The sequence below is a fragment of the Nyctibius grandis genome, chromosome 2, assembly GCF_013368605.1.
Source record: "Nyctibius grandis isolate bNycGra1 chromosome 2, bNycGra1.pri, whole genome shotgun sequence".
Lineage (NCBI taxonomy): Eukaryota > Metazoa > Chordata > Aves > Nyctibiiformes > Nyctibiidae > Nyctibius > Nyctibius grandis.
In genome coordinates, this window is record NC_090659.1 from 101,226,727 (window position 1) to 101,239,425 (window position 12,699).

Consider the following 12,699-nt stretch of genomic DNA (forward strand, 5'->3'; position numbering starts at 1 on the left):
TTCAACTAAATTCCCTTCGTTTCCCCTTCCAATCTCCTCTCTTGTCCTGGGGAAGCACCATCTTGATACAGCATATGGCCTTTGGTCCCAGAAATTAGCTCAGGTTTCTTCATCTGGGAAATATTTCCATAAACTAATATTTGGAAGACTCCGCTGGTACCAGGGCACCTGTCCCGCCTAGTTTAGAGCGGTAGACTTTAAGAATTGATACAGAAACCCTTGAAAGAGAGACAGGACTTCAGGAATTTATTTTCTTTTATATGATGAACGTTAGCACTATGCAAAATCAGCATATTGATTGCAAATTAAAGGCCAAATGTACCAATTCACTGTCTGAGAGATTAAAAGCTGTTATAAAAAGTAATTGAGTCTATTTCTGAGCTGGTATGTGTTTGCCTTTAAAAAGTCAAATAGTCAAATACATGAAATAAGGTAAGGGTTGTGTTGCATTATTTTCTCATAGTACCATCCCTTTGGGTTCCCTTTTCTCCCATGTTGTGTACCTTTTAATCATAAAAAATCCCCAAGTGTATATTCTTATTGTTCTATGTCTTGAAGTTAGCATTTCCACAGTATTTTTCTATATTGTGCTGTATTCATCCTCAAAGACATAGCAAGTGGTTTACTAAAATGCAAACATGTAGGTTATAGAAATGCATGGTTAAGCTCACTGAAAGAAGATGAAGTCAGTTATGTGCTGGCACTATAAGGGGAAATGGAGAAAAAGCCAGAAACAACCTGAAGTGTCTTTACAAATCAGTTTAATTTGCTCTAAAGCAACAAATACTTAGAAGGTTTTATCAGATTCATGCAGTTACGGCTTGTGTCACTTCTGAAAACCTGTTCGAAGAAATCAGTAGCTTGGGGCAGCACACCCTCAGGCAGGACAGCACAAAGGAGAAAGTGACTGGACAGGAAGGAAAAACAAAGCTCCATACACAGACGTATTTAAAAGTGTAAATATCATAGGTCTGGGGGAAAAGAGATCATCCTGGAAAAGGTATTTCCTTTAAAACCGCTTAAAGTAACACTATCTTCATATTAGTATTTCTCTACCTTTTCTTTGGGAAAACTGCTGCGGTTCTGATAGCCCATCGTAGGTGATTGCTTCCATGTTTTGGGGATCAGAAGGATCCAGGTTGCTCTGAATCTTATCCAATGTCCCTGAAGATCTTTCGCTTTCCCAGCAACCTAGCTACGTGCATGGTTTTACCTGCTGACTTGAGAGACTGAAGAGACTTTCCTTGAACGTTTCAGATGGATAGTAATACAGTTCTTAGAAGTGGAAAGGTTGCTAACTGCAGAGTTGAGTTTACCTGCTTTCCAGGACGAAGGTGCCGCAAGTTAGTTGTCCATCTAAAAGGTCTGTAAATATTTAAGCAACACTGTAGTGGAATATGAGGGAAAATTCCCTTTGAAATATTTTATCTTCAGTATAGAAGGCACACATAAATCTATTTTGAGAATAAAAGAGTCCTTTGTATTCTAAATACTTTTTTTTTGGAAGGATTTTGTATAAGGAACCAATCTGGCTTCCTCCCCCAACCCCTGTAGGCAAAGCCACCAGTGGCTGAGAGATCTTCTTTTACACAGAGCTTCTTTTGAGAACAGAGGAGCCCCATCAGTGCAGCAAGAGCAAAATATGGTATTTGGTCTCTGAAATACTTCCACAAAATCATTCTTTGCGGATTAGGCTGTACATCAGAGAGAATTTTATCTAAACAAATTTAATATTAGGGAGGAGGGTTAAATAGCATTGGTATTTTTTTATTTGGAGGTTAGTAATTTATCACTCAAAGTTGTATAATACATTAATTATCAGAACAATTGGGCCTATTGAAAGTTTCTGAAGTGAAAGCCACAAGTTATCAGATAAATTTAGAGTTGTGTAATTTTCTCATAACCCTTCACTTGGAAGCCCTTTTGCTTCCAGTATAGGATGAGTTCTGTCAGCGTGGTTAACCCTGACCCCCGAGTGTTCTATATGGACTTGTTCATTTCTGCCACATTCTTTGAGTTTAAATTTAGATTTGCTGGGAGCTATTATGCCTATTGCAATAAGCTTCATGGGCAAAACATTGAAAGAAATATGCCTTTTATCGCAGAAGTTTTTACTGAATAAGATTAGTGAAGAACACTTGAAAGCTGAAAAACAAGGTGCAGAATTCTTTGGTCCAAAAGGCACAAACAGTTGAATGTCTGGAATGTATTTACTTCTCAATCTAAGGAAAGAACAAGTAATTGTTTAGGTGATGGACCATAATCTTGTGCCCTGTTTTACCTCTTTTATTTGTTATTGGTAGTAATGAAATTTCAGCTGTGTAAGTGAACACAGAATCTGATACGAATGTGTACATGTAACAAAAACATTAAGCTTGCTGTCCTAAAACAAGCTGTGATTGCTGTAGGAAGTAGCAACCTGCAACTATATTTTATGTTTGGCTGATTGCTAAATGTGTCTTAATAAATATTAAACAGTTGGGTTAGTTCTTAATATACTGTAACTATCTGAAGCATAATAGTTGCATTTGTAACTGCTTTAAGTTTAAGGAAGTGCATACCACTTAATTTTATATTTAGCACAGAGGTTACTTATGGTTTATGGTATTTTTATTTATTTTTTGTCTGTCCTGAGAACATGGGACTTAAAGAAATCCGTGTGGCAAGGAGTTAACTTTCAAGGCCAATATGTCATTCTCTGCCTAATGTATAACATGATCTTCATAGACAAGGTTGCTCCACCTTGGAAGATTTGTTTGATGAGGGATTCTCTGGTCTTACTTTCTACTACTCCTCATCTGCCTAGGATAGGACAAGAGGAAACAGCCTCAAGTTGTACCAGGGGAGGTTTAGATTGGATATCAGGAAAAATTTCTTCACCAAAAGGGTTGTCAAGCATTGGAAGAGGCTGCCCAGGAAAGTGGTAGAGTCACCATCCCTGGAGGTATTTAAAAGACGTGTGGACGTGGCACTTAGGGATGTGGTTTAGTGGTGGACTTGGCAGTGCTACGTTAACGGTTAGACTCGATGATCTTATGGGTCTTTTCCAACCTAAATGATTCTATGATTCTATATTTCAAGGTAACATACAAAAAGTGTTCCTGTAATGCACTTCTGTCTCTAAGCTTTTCAGGTTCTTCAAAAGACAACAGCATTCCTGTGCATTGCTCCGCTCCAGCAAAGAAAGGAAACCTTGAGAGTGTATGGAAAGGAGTGTTCTCCCTGTACACCTTTTTAGGGGAAAAACAATGAATAAAGCAGACCATGATTCTCAGATAATTTACAGGGAGATTTTTTTCCTACTGAAGGGCAAGACACAAAAGCTTCCAAAAATACTGTGACCCTACTGCCTCTCAGTTGCTATGAGCAGGATACACTGATACTCAGCTCTTCTGAGCACTTTGATAGTGTCCAGCCTAGTTACTAGGGCTGAACACTGGGGAGCTGTGTTCCTCATGAATGGATTAGGCAGAATTTATTCACTTGTTAGAAGTCCTACTGTGCAGGCTGTATATTTTTGAATGTAAGTAGCATCATGTTGTTTCTGTTCAGCAGGGATTTCAGGCAACCTTTGAAATACGTAGCCAATCAGCATTTGTTCCAGATGGTGCTTTTGTGCCAAATTTCCAGTTAGTGAATGGCATTTGTTAACTAGGCCCATTTGGCTTTATCTTGAAGGATAATGAAAACCCATCTTTTTCCTCATCCCCTTAATAGACACAATATAGACTCTTACTGAACTAAAAAAGAACTCAACGGAGAAACCTAGGAGAGTTACAGTTTGGGGAAACTCCTTAGGACTTGTATTTTTAAGAAATGACTGTGATTTGAGTTCTGTTACAGTAAAACAAGAAATTTATAAAAATAAGAGGGTTTGGCTCATACAGATGTATTGCAAAGTATTAGTGAATGCTGGAAGTATTGTTCCAGTAGGTAAGTATTTGTCAAGATAAAGGCAAAGTGTGCTTCCCTACATATGGAGCTGTACTTTTTATTGTAACACAGTATCATGTGTATTGTTACGTGCATTTGGAGTGTCTCAAAAATATTTTCTTAAAGTCTTCATGAATTTTCATTTTGTATTTTCTATGGAAAATACTAAATTAGGGACACCTCACCAGCCCCCCCAAATACTCTTTTCTGTCATGGAACAGAAAATGGACTGTTTACACTTGTGTAAATTGCTCCTACTTTTTATTTAACTCAAAAATCCAAACTCCTGATGTAACCTTCAATGTTTGTCACCTGGCAAGTACAATTTTTGCATAGCTCATGAAAATCAAACACATTTTACTCATTTCCCTGTGTAATTGTTGCCTCAGTTTGCCACTGATAAGTAAGAAAGCACATTCTTACACCTCCTTTTTCTTAAGTTACAGTTTAACTGTGTTGAGAAATAGAACCTTCATATTAGATTTTGACAGACTTTCTACATTCATTGTCGCTGGAGTTTGGGTTGGTTTGTGTGTTTTGTCCTTGTTGAGTTTTTTTCAGCGTTCTTTAGTATTCGAAAGATCAGTATGTGAGGAAGCATAACTACAGGAAAATGTACAATCTTTATTTGCAAGTGAGTGTTGTAGACGTATATCAACATGCACATTTCCAGTGTAAGAGCATCTCGCTCATAAAAGACTCAACATGAGGGATGTCTTTTGATACTTACTTTCTGTGGGACATCCTATATTTCCTATATTTTACTTTAAAAATGTTTGGGAAGACAATGGGAAGTAATCAAAGAATCTGTTTAAATAATTCTAATAGCTACAGAGTTTAAATACAGCTTAGCACTTTTAAAAGCATTTCAGGAAAAGTACCCAGAGGCTATAAAAATTTGGGAAATTCCAAATAAAGATTTGGTAAACTAAAGATTCAATATTTAATTTTCTGTGTTTCAAAACAATCACTACAAATATAATCCTAGCCCCTCTAAAGGGAACATGTCTCTGTTGGTAATATGGGACCACATGTCTGATGATCTGGGGCCTTATTTTTAGTTACTGTGGTGAAGATGAGCAATCCCATTAGTAATAATATATGGCAGTGTAATACTGGAGTGAGCCTCTTGAATTCTATTTGTAAAGCTTTTTTCTACAATAATGAGCAAATTACAATTATCTCTCTGTCCTACTTACAAAACCCTCATAAGGAAACAAATCACTGTAAAGATTTGTCAGGTAAGAATAATAACAATGTTCATCTAGCTCCCCTAGGTATCATGGAGTGTTGGTATGGTGCCCTTAGGATTTTGGCAGGGTGGCAATGTAGTATTGCAGTTTGTATACTCAGTCTGTTGGAATTGTTTGCAATGAAATGATCGTCTGTGCAAAAATATGTGTTGTTTGTGAAAGTAAGAAAGATGAAACAACTGAAGTAGCTCCAGGACAGAGACTAATCTGGGGAGCAATAGCTGCCCATGATGACAGGGAGTTCAGTGTGACTGTATTTTTCTTGTGAATCTTTAGAAGTGTTTTGAATGAGGAAAACAAGGCATAATGTGGCACCACGCACAGGGACTGCCATGGAAAGATGCTTAAGGGGAGTCACTGGACAGGACTTGGAGGAAACTAAGGAACAAGAAAAGTATTTTTGGCAGTTGCACTACAGTGGATTAAAGTTTTCATCATACAGTGAAGCAGTTCAGATAAAAGGGAAAAATGCACTCATGAAAATAGAAAATGTTGGAAAGAAAGAAAGGAGGAGAGGGACTTTTTACAAGGGCATGTAGTGATAGGACAAGGGGAAACAGTTTTAAACTGAAAGAGGGGAAATTTAGATATTAGGAAGAAATTCTTTACTGTGAGGGTAGTGAGACACTGGCACAGGTTGCCCAGAGAAGCTGTGGATGTCCCCTCCCTGGCAGTGTTCAAGGCCAGATTGGATGGGGCTTTGAGCAACCTGGTCTAGAGGAAAGGTGTCCCTGCCCATGGCAGGGGGGTTGGAACTAAATGATCTTTAAGGTCCCTTCCAACCCAAGCCATTCTATGATTCTATATTTGATACCAATAAAGTATTTTGGCCATGCAGACAAATTCTCATAATGGATAGGCAGAAGAAAGCTGCAAGACTTGAAGAAGTGTGGAATTACAGTAAGAAATAAAATACAGTGCACATGATGACCTTGAATGTCCTGATCCTTATTGACAGCAAGCAATCAGTGGAGAGTTGCTAAAACAGAAATGGCTTAAGGAGGAGACATTAAAGTTATTTTGGTTTTGGTCTTGGTTGTGCTTAGCATGGGCTGGCAATGGTTCACCCAAGATGAAGTGTTAGAAAGCCATTCAGATATGCAGAGATGGAGTGTGATCATTTGGGTATGAAGAGCAGCTATTAATATTTGTCATCAGGACTGGAGTGATAATTGAAGCTTTCTAAATGGAGAAAGTTGCCCAAGAACAAGGAAAAAGAGCTGATCAGCTTTTTTCCTTGAGGGCTAGCCAGAAAAATGAGAGTCTTCAAATCACAAAAGGCTTGAATATTTTAAGACTTCATGTATGTTTGATTTCTTTTAGATCCAGACAGAAAAAGGATCTGAATGGTCAGACTCTATGTCATGTCTTATGAAGAAGCTGGAACAGTTGAACTTAGACATTGAAGAAGCTCTGAGTGCTAGCTCTTCTCCCTCCACTACTCCTTCTTCCAAAAGGCACAAACAACTGGTAAGAATGTGTGTGTCGTAGGATATGTTTTCTAACAGATGCTCATCAAGCCATGTTTTTCAGATCTGGTTGTGTTTCTGGATAGGCTGTGAGGAGCTCAGGTTCAATGGTGAAGTAAATCACAGTTTTCACTGAATAATAACAGTCGCTTGAGCTGCTTAGACAACTAACGGCCAAATAAACAGAAACGTCATAGGACAAAACTTGTAAGTTTTCTGTCAATATGGCTTAAAATCATTGCATTTGATAGTTTTTCAGGATAGAATCTTGTTAATTTAATGTTCCAGTGCTAGCCTATTTACACTTGTTATGTTTATTTAAAGACGTAACAGCAAGAGAGACACTATGTATCTTCATTAAGAGCTGAATTAATATTTTTGTTTATTTTATCTGAATATTTGATTTAGAGCTGCATTCCTCTAGTTAAGAATATTTCGTGATGGCAGGTGTCATCAGTTGATGACATGCAGTTTCCCAAACTTTTATTTTGAGGGCAAATGGGATTAAGGAACAATGATATTATTTTAGTAATTTTTGAATAAGCAAGGTTTTTTATAGAAGTAAGTAACTGGAGAGAGAACAGTGTGAGAAGCAGGACTCTTTGTTCTCTGCGTTAGGCTATGATTAAAGTCAGTTCTTAAGATACAGTTGTTTGGATTTGCAGCTCGGAATGTTAGTGCTGGCTTGAAATTCCTGAAGGGTGAGCTTGTTTGAGCGCTTTTGCCGTCGCTGCTGCTTCAATGCTGCTTCATTTTGTAAAAGTAAATTCTTTAAGTAAATGTCTGTGCAAATCACTGTAAATGTTCATGTCCCTCAAGGTGGGAAGTTCAGGATCTTGCATGTCAGTGTTGTGCTTTGCAGTATGCATTTTCATATTGTGCAGAGAGTGTTAGTAACAGAGTGACCATGACTGTCTCTCATTTCTTTATTACTGTACGTGTCAGCAAGTCAGAACCAGGTCTGTCCAATTGAATTCATTTCATCATTATCTTGCCTATTAATGAACAGTGTTTTGTCTCCTTATAGGAGACTGTTCAATGTCTTCTGTCAAAATACAGTGGCAGAGTAGTCTGCTTTTCTGCCTGAAAGTGAAATCCAAGCCATCAGAGTTCAAGCATTTCCCGTTATGAGGCAGTCTGGTTTTGCTAACTGGTGATCCAAACACCTATGATTTTATGGCTGTGCCTATCCTACTAAGGCAAAAGCCATGGTTTGGTTAGGCATAATTCTTTTTCCATGGTGACTTGAACATCATAGGATACTGGACTTCAAATCTTTACATCTGTGTAAACTGCAAGTTACTACTGGTCAGTTTTTATTGGGAAATAGCATTGGGCAGTAGCAGTGGCTGGATGACTCCATATCTGATCCAGAAGAGGTATTAATAAAAAAATTAACTGGCATCAAATTGTTTTCTGAAACATTCTCTCACCAATGCTATAAATACATGCTGTAAGTACAAAAAGCTGGGCAATGTGAATGTACTAACGGCAAAACTGCTGGTTTTGGAAAACTGCAATTAATAGTACTGCCCCTCTAAAACCTCTACCTTTCCTATGAAAAAAAGTCTTTCTTAGCAATATAGGAAGAGGTACTTTGTAAATGAGATAGCAGAGATAAAACACTCTTGCTGTAAACAGCGTGTTTCACTGTTGTTGAATTTATCTACTTCATTGCCATTTGTCTAGTACTCAGTTTCAGTACAGGAAAAAAAGCAGATCTGAAGAATGAGAATCATGTTTTTCAGTTTTAGTCCTTTATCATTCATGGATAGTGACACAGAAATCCTGTTTGATTATAATTAACCTGTCTTATGTTAGAAATATGTCTTTCATTGAACAAAATTTTGGCTTTAACTTACACATTCTCTTCATTCTTTTGCAGTAGTATATTATCTTCGAACTTTTTTTGAGCCCTAAAAACAGCTCTGAATTTTGTCAACTTTGCAAAGCCTCCTCATTTTACAGCCCTAAAAATATGCTAATTGGGAATTAGGCAGTTGCTGTTAAATACTAGCAGCAAATTGGTCCTCTTCTAAAGGGGAGCAGCCAGAAAATTGGCTGATTTTGATTGATTGTACCCAACAGCTTGGGACTGCTCTGCAGTGCACCCATGAACCTGGTTCCCTGATTGTTCCCATCATGGATCCTGCTGGATTGCAACACGGCTTGCTCCTTGCTCGCACACCTCGTTGTTCTCTTGAGGCAAACCAGGATACCTGGGGGAATGTTGTGCAGTTGATCGCTTCCTGGCACTGAATTCAGTGTGGCCGGGTGCATGTGGGCCTAGAGTTAGGACATCCATTTTTAAAAAATGGTGTGGGAGTGAGATCTCCCCAGGTTTGGGGGACAAGGAAAAGTGGATTTGGAAAGTTTGGTGTCTGTGATTTGAAAATTGGAGTTTGCTAGGTCTCTTGTTTAAGTTTGGAAAAAGAACCTGAAATAAAGTAAAAAGATAGTTTTAAATAATTTGAATAAACCCATTTCTCTTTCTAAGGTAGAGGTGATTCAGTGTCTTGATAGTTAGGGAGGTGTACTACTATTTATTAGTTCTCCAGTCGTGTATACTAGCTGTTAAGGAAGTCGCTTCACATAATATTTGGATGTCTGACTTAGCAAAATGTAAAAATGGTGCAGCAGGTGTTTTTAAGAAAAAAGATTGAGGCCAAATGTGTACTTTACATCAGAGGAAAAAAAAAAGCTTTAAAAAGATAAAATTCCAATGTTTTTATCTTGCAGTTCACATTAAAAATATTTATGACTTGCCTTTATTTACAGGGTTTTTAAAATTCTCTTACAGTGCCCTGTTCAAGTGGAGACAGGCTTTTATGGACATCATCAAGAAAAAGGGTCTTGGAAAAACAGAAGAGCAGACTACCAGAATCTAGACAGTTTACCTTACCCAGAGTCAACTGGAGCACGACCTAAAACCGATGTAAGTAGCTACAGCATATTTACAACATTCTCTGACTCTGAGGTTCAGTAACCTCAAAATTTACTATTTATCATTAAAATTGTCCTTGCATTTCTTTAGAGTAATTTGTTCTGCAAATATTGCTCTGCATGAAGGAGTTTGGTTTGCAAAAGAGGTACAGGTAAAAGTTAAGTCAATCTTCAGTGAGATTCCAGCACTGTGGGATTCATCTAATCTGGCTTTAGACAACTCTAGTGAAGACGACTACATCTGAACAAGTCACTTGGACTGCCTTTATAGTCAATGGAAAGAAACAGGCATTTCTAAAGAGGAATTAATCTCATCTAGAGGTTAGATGTGATGGATTCCAGGCATCAGATCAACTACTGCATCTTTTTCTTCATTGCTTATTTTAGAATTCATCTCCTAGGATTTTTAATTTGGGTGTTCTCCCATGTGTTCTCCGTAAGCAGAAGTGTTCAGCTCTGGAGGTTTAGTTAAGCCCTATTTCTAATCAGTAATAGCAATATTTATTTTGTTTCTTTTTTTACAAGGTGATGCTGTAGTCTGCAATCAAAGTCTGTTAAAATCTATCAGAGGGTTTCCCCCAGAAGGCTTTGATTTACTTCCTCAATAGCCAAATGTTGTTATATTTATGCATGTAAAAATAAGCTATTTTAGGATCAGTGTCTTGGTTCCAAAATGCAGATGATTTTGCCTCTCAGTTGTGTATTACTTGGGTGCCAGCAGTGTCCATGATCATCACACAACATAAAAATGGCTGCACTGGATTGAATCAAAGGTCCAGTATCCTTTCTTTGGCAGTGGCCAACGTTGGGTGTTCAGGAAAGAAATGTAAGAACAAACTAAGCAGATAGTATGCCATTTCAACTTCCTTTGAGGTGTTTATCATGCAGACACAGTGAAGTCAGACACTATATTGCAGTTTTGTAACTAATAACCCCCAAGGGTCTTTTTTTGCCACTAGTTCTGTCTTTTGTATTCATTTGTATTTGTTCTTTCAATATTAAAAACATCTTGTAGCAATGAGTTCCAAAGTTTAACTGCGGAGTATGTGAAAAAACACCTACTTCTTATTGTAGATTTGCTATGGGATTATTAATTTGGCTGTAATTCTTGTACTGTGAAAAACTGAATCTTAGGAATCTTGTAGGAAGTAGTGAATACCTGAGAATGAGGGGTTTTTTTTTCAGTTTGTCTGACTGTATTTATTGGTATTGAAATTTATCTGCCTATTTATCTTATGCTCATTCAGCATCATGAGGTCCTTTTGCAGCAACTGGCAGTCAGTTTTTGTTTTTATTAACCTCTGTAATTTAATATCATCAGAAAAACTCTGTCCCTTTTTATTCCTCCATTTTCCAGGTCATTTATGAGTATATTGAACATACATCTGTGAGACTGTCAGGTAATATCCATCCACTGTAAAAGAAAGTAACCAATTATTCCTAACCTTTTTTTTTTTTGCTTTTAGTCAGCAATGAAAAGATATTTTTATTTCTTGATGTCTTTTTTGTTTTTCCTCCTTGACAGTATAGTTTGAGTCTGATAGATAACTTCAGATAACTATATTATATGTTTAGATATATATAGATATATATATATATAGATTTTATATAGATAGATAACTATATTATATGTTTGAAATATAACAAGGGCAAGTGTAGAGTCCTGCATCTGGGCAAGAACAACCCCATGTACCAGTACAAGTTGGGGACAGAGCTGTTGGAGAGCAGCGTAGGGGAAAGGGACCTGGGGGTCCTAGTGGACAACAGGATGACCATGAGCCAGCAGTGTGCCCTTGTGGCCAAGAAGGCCAATGGCATCCTGGGGTGTATTAGAAGGGGTGTGGTCAGCAGGTCGAGAGAGGTTCTCCTCCCCCTCTACTCTGCCCTGGTGAGGCCGCATCTGGAGTATTGTGTCCAGTTCTGGGCCCCTCAGTTCAAGAAGGACAGGGAACTGCTAGAGAGAGTCCAGCGCAGAGCCACGAAGATGATTAAGGGAGTGGAACATCTCCCTTATGAGGAGAGGCTGAGGGAGCTGGGTCTCTTTAGCTTAGAGAAGAGGAGACTGAGGGGTGACCTCATTAATGTTTATAAATATGTAAAGGGCAAGTGTCAAGAGGATGGAGCCAGGCTCTTCTCAGTGACATCCCTTGACAGGACAAGGGGCAATGGGTGCAAGCTGGAGCACAGGAGGTTCCACTTAAATTTGAGGAAAAACTTCTTTACTCTAAGGGTGACTGAACACTGGAACAGGCTGCCCAGAGAGGTTGTGGAGTCTCCTTCTCTGGAGACATTCAAAACCCGCCTGGACGCGTTCCTGTGTGATATGGTCTAGGTGGTCCTGCTCCGGCAGGGGGATTGGACTAGATGATCTTTCGAGGTCCCTTCCAATCCCTAACATTCTGTGATTCTGTGATTCATCAGAAGCTTTTTGAAATGGAAGTACATTGTATCAGCAAATCACCCGTATCTGCATGATCATTCAAAGAACTTGGCCTCCAAAAGCCACATTTGTGCTTCCCTGTTAGCCCATATTACTACCCATGTATTTGTTCTTAAGCATACTTCCTGGTAATTTTCTGCTGTGCATATCAGTCCTACTAGCATCTCTTCCACAAATAGTTTCAGAGGCATTTTCAATATTGGCATCACATATGCCACCCTTCAGTCCTCCGATCCCAGAGCCAATAGTTTTTAGCAATAATTACACATTAAGTCAATAGCTCAGCAGTTCTCTTTCTCCTGATGAGGTGCTTATTTCAAGTTATCTACACAATTTTGATTAAAGCAAAATCTATTACATTAAAGGTATCTCTAAAACTGTCATACTGGTCACCTACCAAAGAATGATATGCATGCCACCATACAAATTTTGTATTTCATTAAATGGACCTCCTCCTGTTCACTGAAGTGGAAATTCGGAGGTGGGTTCCACTTACTTACTAATTGAAAACATAATTGTCTTCCCACTAGCTGTTTCCTTTCCTTAGAAAATAAGTTCACCATTTTCCGTTTCTGCAAATGCACAAACATTTGTTCTGATTTGTTGCTTGTTTTGCTTGGAATAGATAGTAGAATTCAGCAAAAAGATATTTGCCAACTTT

General features: G+C 38.2%; 1 protein-coding gene across 2 annotated transcripts in view; it reads left to right on the forward strand.

Moving 5' to 3' along the window:
• The window catches only part of STARD13 (StAR related lipid transfer domain containing 13), a 325,192-nt gene that overhangs the window by 75,938 nt on the left and 236,555 nt on the right, over positions 1 to 12,699 (forward strand). The window contains exons 3-4 of one of the 2 annotated variants that reach the window (XM_068418853.1): positions 6,510 to 6,656; positions 9,456 to 9,590. In XM_068418853.1, coding sequence (XP_068274954.1) covers positions 6,510 to 6,656; positions 9,456 to 9,590 — 282 coding nt within the window. Of the gene's footprint in view, positions 1 to 6,509; positions 6,657 to 9,438; positions 9,591 to 12,699 lie in introns of those variants that run through there. The other variant, XM_068418877.1, reaches the window with a different exon arrangement.